The sequence below is a fragment of the Sminthopsis crassicaudata genome, chromosome 1 (genome assembly GCF_048593235.1).
Source record: "Sminthopsis crassicaudata isolate SCR6 chromosome 1, ASM4859323v1, whole genome shotgun sequence".
In the NCBI taxonomy this organism is placed as follows: domain Eukaryota; kingdom Metazoa; phylum Chordata; class Mammalia; order Dasyuromorphia; family Dasyuridae; genus Sminthopsis; species Sminthopsis crassicaudata.
In genome coordinates this window covers 70,106,576-70,129,285 of record NC_133617.1, presented here as the reverse complement: position 1 = coordinate 70,129,285, position 22,710 = coordinate 70,106,576, and the positions used below count along the sequence as shown (strand labels likewise).

Sequence of the window (22,710 nt, the reverse complement as noted above, 5' to 3'; positions counted from 1 at the left end):
TGACCCGAAGCTGCGGCTGCGAGGCGGGAGAGACCGGCTCAGCAGTTTTGCTTCTAGAACTAGGAAAGTCACAGACAACCCAGGAAGCACTGAGTGTTCTTCCAAGCCAGAGAACTACAGAGTAGCAGAGTGTGAGGATGGGGGCGAGGGGGTGGGGCAAGGTGGGTGGTTTCCTTCCTCCTTCCCCCCCATTAAAATGCATACTTGGAGATTTCTCAGTTCTCTAGCCCAGAGCTCTATCAGCAGCTATTTGACTGTGGAGCATGGAAGAGATCCCTCCCCCCAGACCCTCTGGAGTGGAGAGAACCTGTAAACTTCAAGTCTCCCAGTGAGGCGGGGGCAGAGGGCAGGGGGCTGGGGGAGAGGGTTCTTTAGCTTCCTCCTGTTCTAATTGGCTGCTTGAGGATACTTAAGGCTCCAGCTTCTGCCTGGCCCTGATCCTATCACTTTTACCTACTGGTGCTTCTGGCCTGCAACCTAGCGAGATGGAGGTCTTCAATCTGTGGAGGGATTATCTGGGACTAGCTAGCCTGGTGGGGGCTCTCCGCGAGGAAAAGCTGGAGCCGCAGGTGGCTGAGACGGAGCCAGGCCCGGACCCCGGACCCAGCCTGAGGCAGGACCTCCTGCCCCCCAGGGACACCCTCTGCACCTTTTGCAAGCACAACGGGGAGTCTCGAAACATCTACTTGTCCCATACGCTGAAGGACGAGGAAGGCCGGGTGGTGTGCCCCATCTTGAGAAAATACGTGTGCCCACAGTGCAGAGCCACTCAAGACAATGCCCACACCAAGCGCTTCTGCCCACTCACCAGCAAGGGCTACATGTCTGTGTACAGCTACACGGCCCGCAATTCAGCCGGCAAACGGGCCAGCCTGCAGTGGCCGTCGGAGGAGCCCAACCCGGCCAAGCCCCGGACCAAGAGGCTTCCTGCGATGCCTGAAGGAAAAGCTCCCAGCCGTGCTCCGGAGGAAAGCGGCACCGGCAGTGGCACAGGTAGGAGCTGGGAGCCGGCGGGGGAGACTGGCGGGGCCCCTGCTGGCTTCCGAGGGGCAACAAGGAGCAAAATCAGGCACCTGACAAGAGACTAGGTAGAAGGGGGGGAAAAAGCTTCCCCCAGTCAGGGCCATGCAGTGATGTAGTAGTAACTGAGTGTCTCCTTCCAGGAGTGCCCTCCTTGCCAACTCGGGCAACCCAGGATTTGCTAGCCTACCACCCCAAGCCAGAAATGCTGCCCTTTCTCCCCCTGCTTTCTTGGGGGGTCTTTGTATTCACTCATTGGTTCAAGAAATTTATTTCTGGAGACTGGTTGTTGGGGATTGGTTTCCTGCGCAGATTTAAAAATAGCTCACAAATCTAGGAATTTGGGGCTTCTGAAGCATTCTCCTCAGCACAACCAAGTAGTGTTATCTCCATTTTAAAAGTGAGCAAACTAAGTCAGGGGAACTAAAACGTTGATTTCCAGGGTTACAGGACTAGTAAATTATCATTATCCGGTCACCAGTGAGCGATTCCTGATTCCAAAGTCCATTTCCCCACTGCAGGATGTTCCTAGATAGATGGGGGGAATGACCTCAGACGTAACTGACAAATAAGGGCTTTTCTAGTGCCACGTGCTTGGGCCAGAAATGTTGGGCACAGGCACTCAAGCTTTGCTTTGAAGAAATCTCCAACTGAAAACAGAATGTGTCTGTGAACGAGGCTAGGTGACTAACCCTCATTCTGAGGGACATAGGCTCTAAATGACTGAAATGTCAACATTAAGACCTTTTGTTTTAAAGACCAGGAATAAGGACAATAATGATGGTAATAATAAAAGTCTGAGAATCAGGAGTGCTAAGTTCTAAGTCCATTCCTGCTTTTTCCTGTGTGTGACCCCAGGCAAGTCCTGCTCTGGGACTTTCATTTTTCACATATAAAACTGAGGGTGCTTTGAAAGCTTTTCAGCTCTTAACCTGAGCTGAGATCCTGGGTCCCTGAACTAGGCTTTTAGTTTTTTGGTATTAGATTTTTTGTTTGCTATGGTAAAAAAAAACCTTTGAGCTGTAGAACGGAAAGGATTACTATGGTTGTTTTGTGTGCTATTTGTTTTTTAAGGATTAACATTTATATAGAAATACATTGTTCAGTGGGATTTCCATACAAATGACCTACTTCACAAAAAAATATGTATATATGCTGGCTACACCCTTTCCTTTTATTATATGCATTCTTCAATAAGCAAGTTTGTTCTGACTACAGTGTGCTAAAACTGTGTTGTGCCTGTGATTACAAAGTATGAATGCATTTTGAAACCAGTCTAAATTTTATATAAATATGTATTTGTAAGAATAGGTGCTTTCCTGCCTAGGTGTTCTCCTGCTGTCCTTATGGTATGTCTGCAAATTCTTGCCTTTCCAAGGATAGAAGGCTATGTATGTAGCATGCTTTATTGGCTTATGATTCAGCATAAGTTCTTTGTCTCTAAATCAAGGATAAAACAAAACGCAGGAGAAACCATGAGACTTTCCTCCCAAATTGGCTTCTAGTAAAAATTGCCCCTAGGAAAAGGATGGAAATCCCTGACAAATCCTAGTGGGAACTCTTTTTTGGGAAGTTATTGCTTGATGCCACAAATTCAACTGGACAGCAGGGGGCAATGGAGGAATAGGCCAGGATAGAGGTCTCCAGCTTCTGGGATTCTCCCTGCTGGCACTGAAGTGATCCAGTGAGGGTGGTGGGGTATTTCCCCCCCCTGGGGGGAAGAGTAAGTGTTAAATAAGCACCAGTATTTCCTGGGAGTTTGTAGGGGTCCTGGATGGCTTGGAAAGCTTGGTGGGAGAAGGATAAAAGGGAAGCTGGGAATTTGAACCTACTGCCCTGTTCTAGATCCATCTAGAATTTAAATTTGTTTTTTTTCTGTTGCCTTCCCCCCTGCCCCTTTTGAATCCAGGTTCAAAGGCCTCCAGAACTGCTTTTCTCACTCCACAACCGTGAATTTCAGCTTCTGCCTAAGAGGACCCTAGGAAACACAGGCACTTGCTTTGCCTAAGACAACAGACGGGAAGGACAGAAAAACAGGAAGGATTTGTATGGGGCAAAGGAAGGAAGAACAGTACTGGAGGGCACTGAGGGTGTCTCTCCAGAGGCCGGCTCTGCTTCGTCTCCTGGACTCTTGGTAGCTACACCGCCCCTTAATACCAGGCCTGGCACCACAAGCCCACCTCCTGACTCTCCTCGGCCCGGTCCCCATCCCTGGCGGTGACTTGCCTTAAGGGACTCCCATCTTCATGGTACAGGCCTGAGAGCTAAGCCGTAGGAGGAGAATGGACAGGCCTGTTGGGCGAAAGTCCTGCCTGAGACATGACCTCAACAACAGGACTGGGGATTCTATCACTCTTCTCCTGTCCTCGGGGACTGGCATGCAGGTTTGATTCCCTTGATTATTCAACAGACAAAACTGATCTAGGACAAGGGAATATTATCTTGCTTATAAAGGCTTCTTGTGAATCCTGGAGATGAATGACACTTCCTTACAAGATCCTCAGCTTTCCTTTCCACGCCTTTGTTAGGATTGTTAGTCCTTCCACACTGTTATTGATAAATTGCTTCTGAAATAAAGAAAAAAGCCACATTCCACCTCCTGGAGGCCTTTTTTCTTATCCTCCTTTTTATCTTCTCTGACTCTAGGCCTGCTGGGCAGTTTTCCCTTGGTCTTTGTCCTCACTGTGACCTATAATCCCTTCTCTTCTCACGTCTTTTCCCAGGCCTTCACCTCTACATTGGCTACACTCTTCTCCCCTCCCTATCTTGACCCCTTGGTGAACTAGTCTGAGTCCATCCCATTTCTATATTGGAGTCTCTATTCCTATTCTTGAAGATGGTCTGGTCAAACCCTCTCCTTGGATAACTCCCACCATTCACCACATCACATACTACCCAACAACTTGAGAAAATCATGGACCTGTCTTGCTGATTCCGCCACAAATTCCATGACATAAGCTCAACGGGAGCCTAACCTCAGCAAGGCAATCCTTTGAGAACGCCCTAAGTCATCTGGCTCACCCCACTATTTCCATCTGTCCTTAAGCCTCCCATGCTACTCCTTCTCCCTATGCTGTTAGCTAAAGGCTTTGCCTCATATTCCACAGAAACAAAATGAGAACTCTCTCTTCTCCTTTCCAATTAATTATTTGGATGTCTCCCCTCATTTTCTCCTTCACCTATTTCTGTTTCACCTGAAGTGTCTCTTCTTGGCAAACCTCTCTAAATGTCCTTCCGTCCTATTCCATCCTGGCTTTTCCAGCATGTTGCTCCTTCTGCTATCTCCCCACTCTCACTGATTTTTCAGTCTCCTAGGCTGTTGGCTGCTTCCTACTGCCTACAAACACATCCATGTCTCCTCTATGCTTATAAAAGTCCTTATTGAACTGATCATCCCCACTTAGCTACATTAAACTCCTCAGAAAAGTCTGGTTGCCTCCAAAGTTACAAAGGATCTCTTCATTGCCAGGTCTAAGGTATTTTCTTAATCCTCATCCCTCTTGACCTCTGTAAAACTTTTTAAACTGTCAATCACCCTCCTTTCTTCTCTTCTCTCTAGGTTCTTCCTTCCTGATACTTCTCCCTATCTGACTGCTTTTCCTCAGTCTCATTTGTGTTACCAGTAATAGTGGGTACTCCCAAGGAGTATGCTGGGCCCTCTTTTCTCTCTGTACCAAGATTTCTTAATTGAGGGCCTGCAGACATGTTTTTCTTTTGTTTGTTTTGTAAATATTCAAAGATAGCTTTCCTCGTTTACCCTAGCAAAACCTTTTGTTCCAAATTTGTTTCTCCCTCCCTTCCCTCTCACCTTCCCTTCCCTAGACAGCAAATAATCCAATATATGTTAAACATGTGCAATTCCTCTTATACATATTTCCACATTTACAATATGGCACAAGAAAAATCAGATAAAAAAGGGAAGAAAATGAGCAAACAACCAAAAAGTGAAAATACTATGTTGTGATCCACATTCAGCCCCCATATTCAGTTCTCTTTCTGGATGCAGATGGCTCCATCACAAAACTAATGGAATCGACTCAAATCACCTCATTGTTGAGAAGAGCCATGTGTAGATATAATTTTTGGAAAATAATCACTTAAGATAATTGTTTTCTTTTATGATCCTGTGGGTTTTTTTTATTATTGTATATTTTAAAAACTTGAGTTCAGTCTGCCAAAGAGGTCCACAACCCACTTTATTGTTTGGTAATTTCAGTCCCTGCAGATCGTTGTCTTTACAAAGGTGATTCTCAGATCTGCACACCTACCCTAGCTCTCCTGAGTCTCCAGGTCTGTACAAGCCAGTGTCTCTTAGATATCTTGAAATGGATGTCTGGCAGACATTTTCAATTTAATGTGTCCCAAAGAGAACTCATTTTATTTTATTTTCCTCTAAGAGGCCGCTAGGTGGCACAGTGGAGGTCCAAAGTTCAAATGTGACCTCAGATATTGCTAGCTGCGTGGCCCTGGGGCAAGCGCATGACCCTTTTAACCTCCATTTCTGCATCTAGAGATGGAAATGGCCAACCACTCTTGTGGTAAAATTAGAAAATCCCAATTGGAATCTGAACAACAACAATCTTTTCCTTTAACCCTTCCCTTCCCAGACTTTCTTTTTCCTATTTCTGTGGAGGGGGAGCAACCTTCTGTCACCCAGGCTGGCAACATTGGTATCACTTTACTTACTCACACTGACCCCACTGTATAATGTTGTCATGTCTTATTCTTTCTGCCTTCATAACATCTCTCATTTGCTCTCCTTTATACAGCTACCACCCTGGTGCAGACCTTCATTGCCTTACTTGGACCCAGCAGTATTCCCCACAAGTCAGAACCTCTGTTCAATTCAATGTACTAAATGCTCTAGCACACTAAATGTGTATTAGGTTTTAGAGACACGATACGCTTCTTGCCTTCCTAGGGAGAAGGAGCAATGTGTACACAGACAAAAAGTCATGTTTGAGGGGAAGGGAATTCTGGGAGGTAATGATTGACCTAAGCCCTAAAGGAAGCAAAGTCCCATAGGAAGACATGCCTTGCTTTCAAAAAACAGAAAAATGGAAGGAGATGCAGGATTAAGACCAAAGCATATTTCCTCTAGGACATACGGGAAAGATGCTGCATGATTTTGGACAAATATTCCCTATTTGGGCTTCACTTTTCTGTCAAAAGAGATTAAGCTAGCTGTTATCTAGAGTCTTTTCTAGCTATCAGATCTAGACCTCCAAATGAGATGGAGTTAAGTAATAGAAAACAAGGACAGTTTGTAATCAGATGATTTTGAATTTTGACATTATTTTGGGAGCTAGAGGGCTGGGATTTTTTCCCCATCTGCCAAGGACCTGAGGGGAATACCTGAGAAAGAGTAGTGTATGGAGGGAGGGACAAATGTACATATGTATGTTTGTGTGTACATGCATATACATACAAACGTCCATATATATAGCTCAGCTAGAGAACAGGGCATCTATTGGAATCTTCATATGCTGCAGGATATCCTTTGGATGTCACACACAGGGCTGTTTTCTGCTAGGGCACTTTGGACGGTATCACCATCTATTGCTGTCAGATCGAATGGGACTTCTCCATGAAGGAAGCAGTCTGTCAGTTCACCAGCCACATAAAACTGGGCATTTTAAAGTATCTTTTGTATAACTTTTTGGTGGGGATGGATATCTTTGTTCTTATCAGTAATCAAAATCATTCTACACTATCTAGATCTGGTTAAATCAGTCCTGCTCAGAAATGCAGCAGCCCCTATTGCTTATTTAAGTCTAGTTCTGATCCAGCATCGCCTCTGAGATTTTCCATGATGTGGTACTGCACTACCATTTCTGCTATGTTTCAATATTCCCTTGTCCCTGAACATGCCCTACAATTTGCATCTGTTCTTCTGCCTGGAAAAACTCTTCACCTACTGAATTTCTATCCATTCTTGAAAGGAAAGGGGGAAAAAAAGGAAGAAACAACTTTTAAATAAGGACCCTAAAAAATGTTTACATATATATATAATGCTTTCTATATGATGAAGGCCTCTTATATTCCATTATCATATTTGATCGGCACAACTCTATTAGACTAGTCTGGCAAATTATATTGTGATCATTTTATGGATGAGAAAACAGGTTCAGAGAAGTTATAGTTCTTTGCTAAAAGGTATACATTTAGTAATACCAAAAGCAGGACTAGAATTTGTATCTTCTAACTCCAGAACAACTCCTTTCAACATTAGCATAATACTCCCCCAGAAAAATCAATAGCTGGGTATTAACTTATCCTGGGACTTAACATTTCTCTAAAAAGTTTTATAAGAGACCCTGCGAAGAAAGTTCTTGCCTCCACAGTCTCTGGCATCAAATGGTTCAGATTCAGACATTGATATGACTTTTATGAGTTTATTAGTGGGAAAAGCATGACAGAGGCATAACCATATGCTTTGCTGTTACATTCTAAGCACCATAGGACTTTTCCATCTGACTTGCAGCTAAGATTTCGTATGTATTGTTTCTCCAGTGAGATTTCAAACTCCTGATTCCATAGAATGATCTTTTCTTTTTACATCTTTCATTAATATTACTATACTAATACTTATAATAATAAGCACTTAATACACAGTGCCTTTTTCTTTTTGCAGGCAATTGGGTATAAGTGACTTGCTCAGATCACACAGCTAGTAAGTGTCAAGGCCCTATTTTCCACTCAAGTCCTCCTGACTCCAAGGCCAGTGCTCTATCCACTATACCATCTAACTATCCCAGTGTGCTTTTTCATTGATTCATCCAGGATAACTGAGAATTTCTACTCATTCTTAAAAACCCAACTTAAAACATCACATTTTTATCAGGAGTGATTTTTCTCCTTTTTCCACCTCATAAAATACTGTTTCACCCCCCTCAAAAAACAATTTGCCAAGGGGTAACTAGGTAGTTCAGTAGATAGAGCACTGGTCCTGGAGTCAGGGGGATCCAAGTTCAAAATAGAGCCACCTTGACACTTGACACTTACTAGCTATGTGACCCTGGGTAAAGCACTTAATCTTGATTGCCTCAGCCCCACACCTCCCAAAAAAAACCAAGTCTCTGCATTTGTTAAGAATCTTAGCCCCTTACTTGTGACATCCAGAGGTTAGATAACCATACATTTAATGTTAATCATGTATACCTTCCAAAACACAACATGCCCTACATTAGGGGTCCTTAACCTGTGGACCTATGGGTTATTTCTTTTTACCATTTTGTTAACTATTTCTTAATCATTGTCTTTGTAAACCTATAATATTTATGGCATTTCAAAACATTCTGAGAAGGGGTCTTTCAAATAAGCCTACAGTGCTGTATGACCCTTTGAATCTTCTACAGTTTGAGCAAAGTGTCTTGCTCACAGTAGAAATAGGAATATGTACCTGAGGCAAGAAAGAAGGGGTTAGAATTAAAAAGTAATGGAAAATAAGGGTAGTTTGTGACCAGATAATACTGAATTTTGACTGATACTATTTGGGGGGTTAGACAGCTGGGATTTTTTTCCCCTTGGATCTGCCAAAGACTGTTTTATCTGTCTCATGATCTGTTTTCTCCTTCTGCAAAAGGAAAAGGTTTTTTATATCTCAGCTATCATCTTTCCCTATCTTTCTTGAAGACTGGGGATAGGAGAGGGATCATTGGAAAATGCAGCTGGTAAACTCACTTGACAACATATAAGGATAGTGAGGTTGAGAGAGGTTAATGTACTATCCTAGTTGGTAAGCTCTCAGGGAGGGCTGGGAATGCTACCCTAATTTGATCTTACTGGTATGCCATATTCTTCTCCTGAAGCATCAGAGTCATTTTGGGTGGCCTATCTCACCTATTCTTGACTACAGCCCTGAATTCTTCCAAGAATGGATTCATATCCTGGCAAGTTTCCTGTTATCATTTCTTTTCCTCTACTTTTCTTCCCTTCAGTGGGATCAGAATCCATTGCAAGGAAAAGAGCTGGTGAACAGGGAATCTGTTTGCCATCTCTTCTCAGGCTACATGACTCTTAAAAGAATAAGTCAATAACACTTAAGTGTTAAGAGGACAATGTTGGCACAAGCAATGGAGGATGTGGAAGAAGATCCAAGAAACAGAAGATCCTTGCCAGTCTTTGGGGCAGACGTAAAATACCTATACCCAGAGAGGACCTAATTTTAGAACATTTAGAAACACTGAAGTGGAGGTAAACTCAAAGACCTTCAGAGAAAGAAGTTATAAATGTTATCTAATTCAATCCCTCAGGATACAGTAGAAAAACTGAGAATCCTGGAGATTAACTGAACTGCTCAGCTAGAAAAAGGGGGCATTTATGGACTCCTGATGTTTCTTATTACCTCAGAAAAATTAAGTGTGAGGTGACTGCAAGAGGTAAGAATAAGTCAGAGACTATTTTCAAGTGCTGTTCTCTATGATACACAGAGTAAATTAAGGTAGGGGGAATCCCCTTTTCTTTCTTCCAAAGTCTTTGAGGTTTCTGGGACCACTGGAAAAAAGATTAACCTGCCGTGGTCCTGTGAATGAAAGCATCAGCATTAGATAGTTGGATGAACCTTAAATAATCTGAAAGAAATCCAAGATTTTCTACTCCTAGCTTTGGGGATGTTGATTTGGTTTGTCCCATTTTCACATGGTGTATCTGAGTGAAATAGAGCTAGATTTGAATGAGATGTCAAGATACCAATTCTCTGTTTAATTAGGAAGTCAAAACATTTATGGGAGATGAGACACTCTATTAAATATGAAATAACCTCTAGCCTTAAAGGAGTTACTGGTATATGGAGGAGATGCATATGAGTGTAAATGTCTACAGAATACACACACAAAGCAAGAAAATTAAACAATAGGAAAGCAGGGATCTTCTGTGTCCCTAATTCTACCCATCATTCTAAACGGACAAACTTACTTCTTTGTATCCTGAGAAGAGAGAGGCCATTCCTTATGAGCCAGTCAGGCCCCCTATTCCTCTCTTGGCCCTTCCATATTGTCTTATTCTTTTCTTCCAGTCTCAGAAAAGATGACCCTCCTTTTGAAAATGAACCCTTTGCTTTGTGTCTTTGATCTCATCAATCTCTATCATTTCCATAACCATGCTCCTTCAATCATCTCTTCTTTTTCATGAATTTTCAGTCCTCCCCTCTACTGCAGCAAAATCAAAAGTAGCTAACAGCTACTTGATTTGTCTAAAAAGGTGAAAGAGCCAATAACAAAAAATTTTCTATTCTTTTATTCTCACCATCAGGAAAGAACCAGAGGTGGGGCTGGAAACAATGAAATCCTTGGGAGAAAATGAGCATACTTGATTTGTTTGTGATAGGGAAGGTGAGAAAAGATGTCTGACAGAGTTTGATAACTCTGTTCACCCTAGATTTTAAGAGCAGACTTTTAAAAGCTTCAAAGCAAAGATAAGTAGGATGACATAGATTAAAATTCCATATGGGAAGTTGGCCAAGAAGAAATAGAACCCTCAAGAATGAAATTGTAGCAGCACAAAAATTTTGACAATGAGGAAAAACAAGTTGTCTGAATAGATTGATGTGGATCTATGGAGAAATGACCAACTACATAAAGGTTTTTATTTTTAGCTTGGCATAAAAACACTGTCCAGGGTGGTTAGGAAAATAGAGTTGCTCAATTCTTAATTTTACTTTTGTTTTCTTTGCCAAGGAAAATAACCTTTGAAAAGGCAGAACCAAAAATGATTAACAGGGATTTGATAACTCAAGATCAATAAGAGTACAGTAAAAGAGCACTGACTTGGCCTTGATAAACTCAAGTTACCTGGACCAAATGAAGATATACTTAGGGACAGAACGAACTAGTAGGCTTACATTATACCTTACATTCACCCAGATATTTGGAATATGCATGACAGTGGTTCAGAAATTATGCCTACTAGTTCTTCATTTTTATCATCAAATAGCACTTACCTCCTAGGGTTGCTGGTGAGGATCAAATGATAACTGTATTCAGCACAATGCCAGGCACATAGTAAGTTCTATGTAAAGATAGCCATTATTACTATTATTATGATTATGTAAAAATTTTAAACTTGGGTTCAAGAAGAGAGCACTGTGGTTAGAAAGCATGCAAAAGATCTGCAATTTTGTGGATTGCTCACTCAAAATGAGTCAACCGAGTGAAAGAGCAGCCAAAAAAGCTCAAGATACATGTGGGCTGTATCATGACAAAGCTCCCAGGAATTAGTGGGTGACAGGACAGCCCTACTTGGCCCCATTCAGATACTATTTCAGTTCTGGGCAGCAGAACTTTTTTATTATTTTATTTTATTAAGGACACTGATAAGTTGGAGAGAACCTGTAGAGGGCAACCAGAATAATGAGGGATAACAGGCCAGACCAAATAAGGATAGGTTAAAGGAACTAGAGATGGGACAATTCTATCTTCAAGTCCTTGAAGGGCTGCCATGTGGAGAAGGGCTTGGATGTTCTCTTTGGCCCCCAAGAAGAGAAATAGAAGAGTGGTGAAAGTTGAAAAGAAGAGCATTTAGGCTCAATTTTAGGAAGCACTTCTTCACAAACAGAGCAAAAAAGAATGGGTTGCTGCCTGACAGCCAGCAGATTATCCCTCACTGGTTAGGCATTTGTTACCATGTGGATGTTCTTTATCAGGTAGAAATTGTACTTTATGGTTGCTGAGGGGCCTTTCAGCTCTCCAGTTTAGTGTTCTTACTGGCTCCTTCCCTCAGCCTACTAATTTTCTTTGCTTCCTTTGGTTCTCAACTAAAATTCCACCTTCTACAAGAAGTCTTTCCTTGTCTCTCATAGAGCTAGTGCCTTTTCTCTATTGATTCTCATCTTATTTGTATAGAGCTGTTTTGCATGTTGGGATGGTATAGGTGTTCTGTGGTCTGCAGGGTCACAACGAGTAGGACATGACTAAACAAGCCTTCTTTTCTTGTCTCTCTATTCAACCTTTTCCTTGACAGTCTCATTTGCTCCCATAGTTTTAATATCACCTGTATACAGACAATTTCTCTCAACTTTTAATCTCAACCTAGATCTTCAGGCTTGTATTTCCAAATGCTGGATTTCCCAACTTGAAACACAAAAGAGTTGGAAAGGATTTCAGACCCATACTTGAACAAACAGCCTCCTTATAAAATACTTGACCAATAATCATACAAGCTTTGCTTAAGTCCTAGAGTGAAGTGGAACCTATGCCTTCCCAAAGCAACCCATTAGATTTTTTTGGATAGCTATGATTTGAGAATTATTTTCTGCCTCATTTTTTGCCTCTTTTCAACTTCTCACTGTTTCTAATACTGTCCTCTGTTCAAACCTTATCCATTTTCTGGATTCTCTGCTTGGCATCTTTTGCTCTGTCTAGTTTCAGTTCAACAGAATAAGATGCCTCATCATCCTACAACTGATTCTATCCTTGACAGACATTGCCTCTTATATCTCTTCTCTCTGATTGGAAGATGAGCACCAAACTACTAGATTTTCAGCGTTCTCCACTTGGTATCTGCTGCTCTCTAGTTTTTACTCTATGGAACAAGATGTTCCCAATATTCTTCCCTTTCTTTCCCTTTTCTTGCAACCTTTTGTATATTATTTCCCACCATTAAATTGTAAAACTTCAAGGCAGGGAACTGTCTTTCTTTTAATTAATAGTATCCATGGTGCTTAGCATATACTAGTGCTAAATAAATGTTTACTGGATTTATTGGATCTATATGATAATCCTTAAAATAACTGAAAACAACTATCAAGTCCACCCAAAGCCATCTCTTCTCCAGCATATCTTCAGCCTATCCTGATGTCTCTTATGGAAGTCCTTCCTCACTCTGGTCACTTTCTAATTTATCAATTCAGTTCAACATTTATTAAATGCTTACTAAATAATGGTAGAAAATATGGAGAAAAAAGTTATAAATTTGGAGTCAGAGGATTTACGTTCAAGTCCCAGTTATACCACTTATTAATCAATCAAGACACATTAAGCACCTACTACTTGCCAGCCATGCTCTCCCCATCCTGTACTTGTTAGGTTAATTTTTTTAATCCAAATGTAAGGTTTTATATTTATTCCTTTTAAATTTATATTTATTAGATTTAGCCAAATATGCAAGTCTAAATTTTCTTGGATACTGACTTTTGTCATCCATAATGTTAGCTGTCCTTAGCTTTGTGTCATCTGCAAATTTAATAAACATGTATCTATTCAAATTAGCATTCCCCCAATTCTATCAATCTAATAACCCTGTCAGAAAAGGAGATGAATTTATTCTAGCATGATTTGTTCTAGATGAAGCTATACTGGCTCTTTGTGATATCTATATCTACACACCCACCCCACCCACATATGCAGACATGCAGCCATACAAGCATGCATCTTTGTGATATATGTACACCTGGGATATCTTTTTGTATATCCAACATTTGAATACAATGCTTTGCATATAGTAGATATTTAATAAATTGAAGTGACTTGTGAGATGATATATGGAAATTCCCAATCTTCTTTTGTGATCCATCAGTTTTTCATCCTTTTTTTAATTTCCTGGGGATTTTGTGAGTAGCTAATACAAGAAATGAATTAAACATCCTGTCCCGAAGGGTGAAGAAGACAGAGGTCAATACAGATAACATTATTTAGGTGAGATAATGCATCATTAGCAAATAGAAATATTTGAATTATAAGTCATAGCTTACTTAAAGATTCTCATTTACTAATATTGTTTTAAGAGAGAACTATATGGAAATCAGTGGATGGGCAAAGATCTAACAAACAAAGAGTGCCTTTTCCTTTTCCAGGAAAGACACAAATACTGAACCTTCAGTAACTTCAACCAAATGACTTGAAATTTGCAAATCAAAATAAACATCTTGTATTCTCACTGGTCCCTTGGGTTTATTCCCAAGACCACTGGGACTCCCTCCATTTGCAAAAAAATAGAACAAGCCTTCCCATTAAGAGACATCAGTTGGATTTGAATGGTCTGGGTTTTCACTCCAGAAACTAATAATGTTATTTGGCTCAAGCTACAAATTACAATCAAAACTTCCTTTATAAATGAGAACTCTTGAATGAGGCCAAGAATCTCTCATCTCTTTACAATTTTAGTTTGTTTTCATCTTGTATAGCAACAATAACTTTTAGTTTCTCAAGAAAGCATTAAGGCCCCACTCTTAATAACTGAAGAGAGTAATCCAGAGATATTTTGATGCCCCTAAAGGCCAATTTTATAACTTAGATCTTGGAGAGGAAAATAATAATTGAGAATGTTCAGAAAACTATTCTCAGGCTCCACTGTTTTGTTTTGGTTTTTACCAAAGACTGTTAAGAGGCCTTTTAAACATATTTCAGAGAGAGAGAGAAAACAGTTGCTTCAGATGGTCTAATTTAAACACTCCACTTTGCAAGACCTTCTAATACCTGGAATGAAAGAAAAACATATAAACTTTGAAGAGGCTCTGAAATCCAAGCCACCTGAATTGTCTTTCTCAAGTGGTCTTATAGCCTTACTTCTCTTTCCATTTTTTCACAGCATGGGAGTAATATGTCATTCCATTTGGGGGATAGGGAAACTGGTAGTTAGGCAGCTTCCCAGCTGCTTTTCCCTTTCGGTGCTTTAGGCGTCTGAAAGATTCCAGGTCTCTGTGAGTGCTCATGATCAGTCGGCTGAAAAAGAATGAAAAATAAACTGAATATGAGTTATTATCATCTATGCTGTGATCTCACTGGCCAGTTAGGTAATGCAAGTTGGATGTAGAGTTAGGGAGAATTGAGTTCCAATCCTACCTGGGATACTTTCTAAGCTATGTGACCTTGGGCAAGTCACCTAACTCCTCAGTAATAACTTTCCTCAGCTATAAAATGGGGACAATAATATCCCCTACTTCACAAGGTTGTTGTGATGATCAAATGAAATAAACACATGTAAAACACTCCATAAACCTGGAAGTGCTATATTAAAATTAAGGTTTTTTATTAATAAGCCAAAACAACACACCTATCAAAGTTTAAAAAAAAAAAAAAAGAACCTAACAACAAAACCCCTTTCTATAGTTCCAAAACTGTATTTCTTCTAAATCTTTCCAAGAACATAGTGACCTGAAAAGGAATAAAATACAAAATAGGAGATAAGTGATAAAGTCAAGGCAATCTCCCTACAAACTGGAGTTGGCTAAATAATCAAGAGGAAGCCATCAGACCACACAAGAGAAGAATAGACACCTTAGTCTCTAAACAAAGTTTTTCCATCACAGTGGTTCAAGGGTAAGAAGCACTAGAATAAAAGTCAGGAGAACTGTGTTCAAATCCCAGCTCTAAAACTTAAGAGGAATTGTTTATTGCTCAGTAGTATCCCATTCTTCGTGACCCCATTTGGGATTTTCTAAGCAAGAATACTGGAGCCTTTTGCCATTTCCTTGCCTGTTTATTTGACAGATAAGGAAAGTTAGGCAAAAAGGGTAAAGTGACTTGCCCAGGGTCACACAGCTAATGAGTGTCTGAGACCATATCTGAAGCCAGAAAGAGGCATCTTCTAACTCTAGGCCCAGCACTTTGTACATTATGGTGCCTTAGTGGTCTCATTGCTGAACAGTCCCATGCAGATTGCTTAATGTTTCCTAAATTTAGTTTCCACATCTTTAAAACTGACATAAGTATGTTGTCAAACTACCCACCTCCTAAGGTGGATGGGAGGAAATAAGTTTGTAAAATAAAAGTGCTATGGAAATGTAAGTTGCCATTATTATGGTAATCAAAAGAGCCCTGATCCTGATTCCAAGAAGAGCTGTTTTCAAGTCTTGGCCCAAATGGCTGCTGGCAGTGTGCCCTGGCAAGGCTCATTACCTCTGTGAGTATTAGTTGTCTCATCTGTTAAATGGAGAGAAAAGCCCTGCTCTCCATTTCTCTGGGGGCTGCTGTGAAGAAAGTGCCTAACATTCTATGGCTGTGAGTCATTGTCATCCTTATCACTATTATGTTCATGGGAAATTTCAGGCATTCCACCAGAGAACTACAACCTGCATGTCTGGGCAGGTTAAGACACAGGCTTGGTCCTTTACAGGTGGATTTACCTTGGGATTTTTTTTGCCCTTATTGTTGTTGATTTATCCCTTGCTGCCCTCTGTGACAGAAATGTTTCTGTAATCTTGAGCTTGGGCCCTGCCTTCTTCCCTCTTTTCTCAGCCTTCAGACCTCTCACATTCCCTTATTTTTAGAGGGTGGTTCTATCCCCTCTCTGATGCAGGAGACATTCCTTACTTGAGGTTAGAAAGCTCAACAGTCAGGCCACAGATAATAGCTGTTGCGTCTTCTTTTGGGGGGACACAGACGCCTTCTGCCATCTCATCCCTTAAGGCAAAAAAGAAAGAAAATAATTAGAGGAGACTCAAATTGTCTAGCTTCACTCCAATACATTTCATAGTAAAATAGATTTGAAGGTCTTCAGGCTAGCCAGGCATTAAGTACTGTTAAAATAGCTGTGATTTAAAAATGGACTCCCATTAAAAATAGGAGAAGGCAGAAGGAATAACTGCTACTGATCCTTGCAGGAGGGAGAGAGGGACTGCTAGATGCATATATATGATGAGGTGCATTGATCAGAGCAAGAAGAAGAGACTGATAGAGACCGACAGCACAGAAGTGGAGTGGGACTATTTAGTGCAAGAGCAATTTCCTCTCTATCCCTCAAGAATTCCTTAGGGAGTGCATAGAAATGTTGTAGAATAAAATAAATGATGGTCACATTGGGGACCCAGAGTAATTGAGAAAAATTTAATTGTATTTGTAATACTCAGACATTTGAGAATCATAGTATTTTAGACTTTGAAGAAGGAACCTGAGAATTCATCTGTTTCAATACTTTCCTGAATAGTATATTTCTCACTAGAATTTGCCATGTTCTAGATAGCTCCAATTATTCATTTTTTTCCCAAGCCAAAATTTTTCTGCAACCTCTCTTATTATTTCTACTTCTGTCCTCTGGGGTCTAATAGAATAGGTACACTTCTTCTGAGTGGTAATATTGCTTAGTGGATGAAGTGTTGGATTTAATGTCAAGAAGATGTAAGTTCAAATTCTTCCAATGACATTTAATGGTTGTGTGACCATGGGCAAGTCATATTATTTCCTTGAACCTCAGTTTTCTCATCTGTAAATGCCAATAATAATACCTGTAGGTCCTAATTTGTAGGATTATTATGAGGTTCAAGTTAGATGTACCTAATTAATGTACTTGGTAAACTTTAAAACATTATATCATTGTTGGTTACTGGGTTCTTTTCTTTTCTTTTTTTCTGAGCCTGGGGTTAAGTGACTTGCCCAGGGTCACACAGCTAGGAAGTGTTAAGTGTCTGAGAACAGATTTGAACTCTGGTCCTCCTGAATTCAAGGCTGGTGCTCTATCTACTGCACCACCTAGCTGCCCCCAGGTTCTTTTCTTCTATATAAAATAAATACATTTTTGGTTAAAAAGAAAATTAAGAAAGAAAGGAAGGAAGAGAGAGAGAGAAAGAAAGAAAGAAAGAGAGAAAAAGAAAAACTGTTTTATCCATTGTTACGAATGTGACAGCACTGCTTCCAGAGAATAGGTCCAGTTAGAGGGCGGAGATGCATGGGAGTGATGGAACTGTGGGTGTGCTAGAAAGAGGAGGAAACCAGAGGGGATTGAGGAATAGGGATGGTAAGGAGAAGCAATAAATGCAATCTCCACCTGCCTCATTCCTAACGGTTTTCCTAATGGGATGAGTTTGGAAGGGAAAAGCAGTATTTCGATATCACAGCCAATATTACTCTTTGGTGAAAAAATCAGCCTTAAAACTGGAAAAACCCAAATTCAAGTCCTATTTAAGATACACACTGAACATGTGACTCTAAGCAATTCATTTCACTGATTAAAGCTGTAGGTGTCAGTCTAAGACCCTCCATTACAGAGAGGATGCTAACCTATATATATATAGAAAGAGAGAGTTCCCTCCAGTCCAAGGCCTGTCCCATCTTGGACACACACATACATATATTCGTATATATACATATATATATATATACATATATATATATATATATATACATATATATATATATATAAACTTCAGACTTCACACATATATACATACATATATATAAAACTTCAGACTCCTGGAGGCAGAAAGCATGTAAGCATGTTCCCATAATTCATTTCTTCTCCAGGTTAAAATATCCCCATTATCCTTCCATCTCTCCTTGAATAGCACAGCTTCCAATCCTCTCAGAACCTTGCTCACCTATTTTGGATATGTTCTAGCTGTCAATGTGGTTCCTAAGAGATGGTACTAAGAACATAGTACAAAAGCATTCTGACCAAAACAGAGGACAGTGTGACATAATTTCCTTTATTCTGAATGCTATGACTTTATTAATGAAGCCCTAAGATCACTTCAGTTTTTTTGACTGCAAATCACACTACTGGCTTATAATGAACTTGCCTATTGAATTTTTATCATTTATATGAACAACTTTCTAGCTGGATCTCAACAATCCTGAATTTATAGAGCTGATTTTGTGAACCTAAGTGAAGAATTTTACCAATTTTTACCAAATTTACCAAATTTTGGAAAGATTTACATGCAAATAGTTTTAATTAAATTTGTTTTTGATGCTTAAAGGGATAAATTTTAGTTATCTAAAAATTTAATCACTTAAACATCCTTCTCCCCAAAAAGAGTTGATAAATTAAGGTGTTGTACTCACTTTCTTTTCTAGGCAAGCCAGGCGTACTATCACATGAACATGCCAGTCTGCCTGCCTCTGTTCATGTATTCTTTCTTTTCTCTTTCTTCTCACTCTTTTTTCTGCTTCTCCAAATTGCTTTCAGCCTCAAGGGTATCAGTCCAAATCCCACTATTTCTAGGATGCCATCTATCAATATTATAGCTAACCATCAAAAATCTCACTTCTGCTACTTATAACCTTCTTAACTTTAAAGTAAGTCACTTCTCCTCTGCCAGTCTTAAGTCCTCCTGCATATAACAAGGCTCCTGGATGATCACTAAGATCTTTTCTATTTCTAATATTCTATAATCTTATGACAAAATAACAAAACAAAGCAATTGATGTTCAAGTAATAAATGAACAGTAAACACCACAACAAATATGAAAGGAATTCAGGAGAAGGTTAACCATTTCCTGTCTGGGAAAGTTTCACTTACTTAATAAAATAATAAATTTAGGGCTTGAAGGGACTTTGTTTTCAGTTGTTCCTGACTCTTCATGACCCATTTAGCAAAAATACTGGAGTGAGTTGCCATTTCCTTCTCCAGATCATTTTATAGATGAGGAAACAGAGGCAAACAGGATTAAGTGACTTGCCCAGAGTCACAAAGTTACTAAGTGTCTGAGGTTGGACTTAAATCATGAAGATAATCTTCCTGATTCCAAGTTCAATGCTCTATCTACTGTGGCACCTGGGTTCTCTGAAGGGATTTTTGGAAATATCTAATCCAATTCCCTCCTGGCTTTTTCATTTTTTGTTTGCCTTTTGTTCTAGAAGAAAATCATGACATCAGGCAGGAGATGTCATGTCATGTGACTAAACTGGATTTGAGGAAGGGAGGACTATGCCAAGTCACCAGCCTCACTTTCTCCACCAGAGTTTTCTGTGTCCAGTGCCAAGATAGATTAGAATGAGATGGCTCCAGATACAGTGGGAGAACTTGGCCTTTGTAAGCCAGGTTTTCCTTTCCCAGGTTTCGGTTTGATTGAGACAATACCTCATCAGTGATTAAGGCTGGGTAAGAATTGAGGCAAAGAGGCTCTTTTACCTAGTCAACAAAACAAAACCAGGAAACCAAGAAGAGGGAAGTTAAGTAGCTTTTCTGAGTTATCAAAATTAAAAGAGGAGCCAGAATTTGAGCCCACATCCCTAGTTCCAACCTCTACCCTCTACTCTTTACCATACACCACCACCACTGTCCTCCAGAAGCAAAATGTCTATTAGCTATGTCCTATGTTAATAATTGTCCAATTTCTAAACAGCAGCCTCTCAAAGGAAGCAATTCCATAGCCTGAACAAGTGGTCTCAAAGACAAAGGCTCTCCCGGGAGGCTGGAAGGACTGGGATGGCTTTTTATTCTACCACCTACCTGGGCTGTAGCTTGTTGTGAGAAGAGGTGCTTTTCCAGACCATTGGAGCCTTTGATTGAACTTGTTCTTCATCAAGGTGAGGATTTTTGCCAGGCAAGGAGGGAACCAACGTGCTTTCCACAGAAGATGCCTAGGAAAAGAGGACACATAAAAAGATCACATGTGTAAACAATAGCTTGAAATCAAACACTGCAGTGGGTATTTGGAGAATGGTCATCCAAACGAAGTCTTCAAAAAAGCAGCAGTCAGGTATCCATACTATCAACTCTTACACAACCACAAATTAGGCATGGGACAATAGCAACGACTATGAAAGAGCAGTGGGAAAGAGGAGGACAACCAAATGGAAAAGAGTGGCCCTGGTGTGAGAGCTAAGGCATTGAGCTGGAAGCCTAAGGCCCTGGATTTGAATCGTAAATTTGTTACTTACACCCTGGATGGTCTTGGACAAGTTTTAAAGTCTTTGGATCTCAGTTTTCTCATCTATAAAATGGATCTTACTAACTAATCATAAGACTTTATAAAGGCAGTGTGGGAGACAGAGATAAGAGTAGCAGGAAGAAGAGCAGTGAGTACTTAGCTCCCCCTCCCCTGCCAACTCCTCTAAATGGATCTAAAAATTTACCAGAATGAATCATGATCAGAAAATAAAAAAAAAAAATCCTTCCAGCCTAGGCAGGCTAAGGAGACAGACAGAGAGGTCTTTGTACCCTAGGGTCATGGTCTAGTCCAAACCATATAACAAATCAAAGCAAATAGATCTTAGGTCTGGTACAGAGGAGCCTACATTTGTGTATGAAGCAGGAACAAGAGTCACCTGGCATCTCTGTCACTCACCAGTGAGTTTCAGATCATAGATCCAGGGCAGACTGTGAAAAAACCCATGCTTAGAAGCAGCAATCCAAGATAAGCGGCTGTTGCAGGCCCTAGGCTATATACCAAGCAAAGGGCAAAATCAGAAACAAGCAGCAGATGTGTGGCTTGGAACCAATGAGCTGAGCAGGATCTCAGTTCCAGTTTCTAATCATGTGAAATCTACAGGGCACTAAGCAGGGCAGGAATCCCAAGCCAAACTGTTTCTCAGATCCAAATCTATGTTCAAAAATCACAGAGCTCAGACCAGGGGACAACAATCAAACTTTGCCCATATCAGATCAATTTGGGAACACTAAATACATAGGTCTCCAGCCTGAACTGTCCCTAATATCCTGGAATAACATAACACTCAATACCCTAAGAAAGTAGTAGCAAGAGCAGTCCAGATACTCTTCCCAGAAATACATAGAGCCAGGCCCAAAGTTAGGAAGTAGGTTGAAAGAATGAACAAACAAAATAAGAATTCCTTATAAATAGTTATTAAACAGAGATATTCAAGACAAAAAGCCCCAAAGATTGACTATAACATTTATAAGCAGCGCCTCAAAGAAAATAGCTTGGGCTGTCCTGCTGATCCTTACTTGGAGGTATTCACTATTGTTTTATTTCAGGATCTGAGGTGGCTCATTTTGGGAACCCTTCAAATTCAGCTAGGATTTCTAAAAGTCATTAAGAATTTTAAAAAAAGTTTTTATCAATAAAATGAGAATGTTAAGAGGAGAAAAATAGAAAAGAAATGAAAGCTATGGAAGAAAGAATTGGAAAGGCAATTACAGCTTGGCACAAGTATGAAACAAAGTATGGCACAAAGTATGAAACTTTGCCAAGCAACAAACTTCTTGATAATTAGAATGGACCAAGGCAGAAGCTAATGAGTCCACAAGACAAAAGATCTTAAAATACAAAAGAAAAGAAAAGAAGAAAACATAAAATTTCATAGCAAAAAACAAGTGATCTAGAAAAGTTAAGAGGAGAAATAATTTTAAAATCATTGGGGCTACCTGAAAATCATCATAAAAAATTTTGGTATATGAATGTTATGGAATATTATTTTTCTATAAGAAACGATCAGGAGGATGATTTTAGAGAGACTTGGAGAGACTTATATGAACTGATACTAAATGAGCTGAACAGAATCAAAACATCATTGTATATGGCAACATCTATATTATACAACAATCAATTCTGATGAACATGACTCTTTCCAACAATGAGATGATTGATGCTAGTTCCAATGATCTTGTGGTAAAGAGTGTCTTCTACATCCAGAGAGAGAACTGTGGGAACTGAATATAGACAACAATATAACATTCTTACTCTTTTTGTTGTTCGATTTTATTTTGTTTTCTTACTCATTTACTTTCCTTTTTGATATGATTTTTCTTGTGCTTCAAGAGAATTATATAAATTATATAAATATGTTTACACATATTAGATTTAACATATATTTTAACATTATAACCTATATTGGATTGCTTGCCATCTAGAGCAGGGGTTGGGGAGAAGGAGGGGAAAATCTGAAACACAAGGCTATGCAAGGGTCAGTGTTGAAAATTATCCATGCATGTTTTGAAAATAAAAAAAACTTTTTAAAATGAGTTTAAACATCACATTTCAAGAAATGTTAAAAAGAAAATAACCAGAGAGCAAATCAGAAAGTGGAAGATTCTCCCAGTCTTGCCTAAAAGAAACTCCCAAATGAAAAACT

General features: G+C 39.9%; 2 protein-coding genes across 8 annotated transcripts in view; one reads left to right on the top strand and one right to left on the bottom strand.

Moving 5' to 3' along the window:
* Window positions 1-393: 393 nt before the first annotated feature.
* Window positions 394-3,603, top strand: NANOS3 (nanos C2HC-type zinc finger 3). The gene is made up of 2 exons (XM_074284657.1): window positions 394-993; window positions 2,930-3,603. The coding sequence occupies exons 1-2, from the start codon at window positions 486-488 to the stop codon at window positions 2,971-2,973; spliced, it is 552 nt and encodes a 183-aa protein (XP_074140758.1). The 5' UTR covers window positions 394-485; the 3' UTR covers window positions 2,974-3,603.
* Window positions 3,604-13,448: 9,845 nt separating this feature from the next.
* BRME1 (break repair meiotic recombinase recruitment factor 1) overlaps window positions 13,449-22,710 on the bottom strand; it is a 39,073-nt gene continuing 29,811 nt past the window's right edge. For 6 of the 7 annotated variants that reach the window (XM_074310708.1, XM_074310753.1, XM_074310763.1 and 3 more), the window contains 4 exons: window positions 20,126-20,256; window positions 16,269-16,358; window positions 14,523-14,678; window positions 13,449-14,432 (listed from right to left, as the gene is read on the bottom strand). In XM_074310708.1, the coding sequence (XP_074166809.1) occupies window positions 14,426-14,432; window positions 14,523-14,678; window positions 16,269-16,358; window positions 20,126-20,256 (384 nt within the window). In that variant the 3' untranslated portion in view covers window positions 13,449-14,425. Of the gene's footprint in view, window positions 14,679-16,268; window positions 16,359-20,125; window positions 20,257-22,710 lie in introns of all 7 variants that reach the window. The other variant, XM_074310745.1, reaches the window with a different exon arrangement.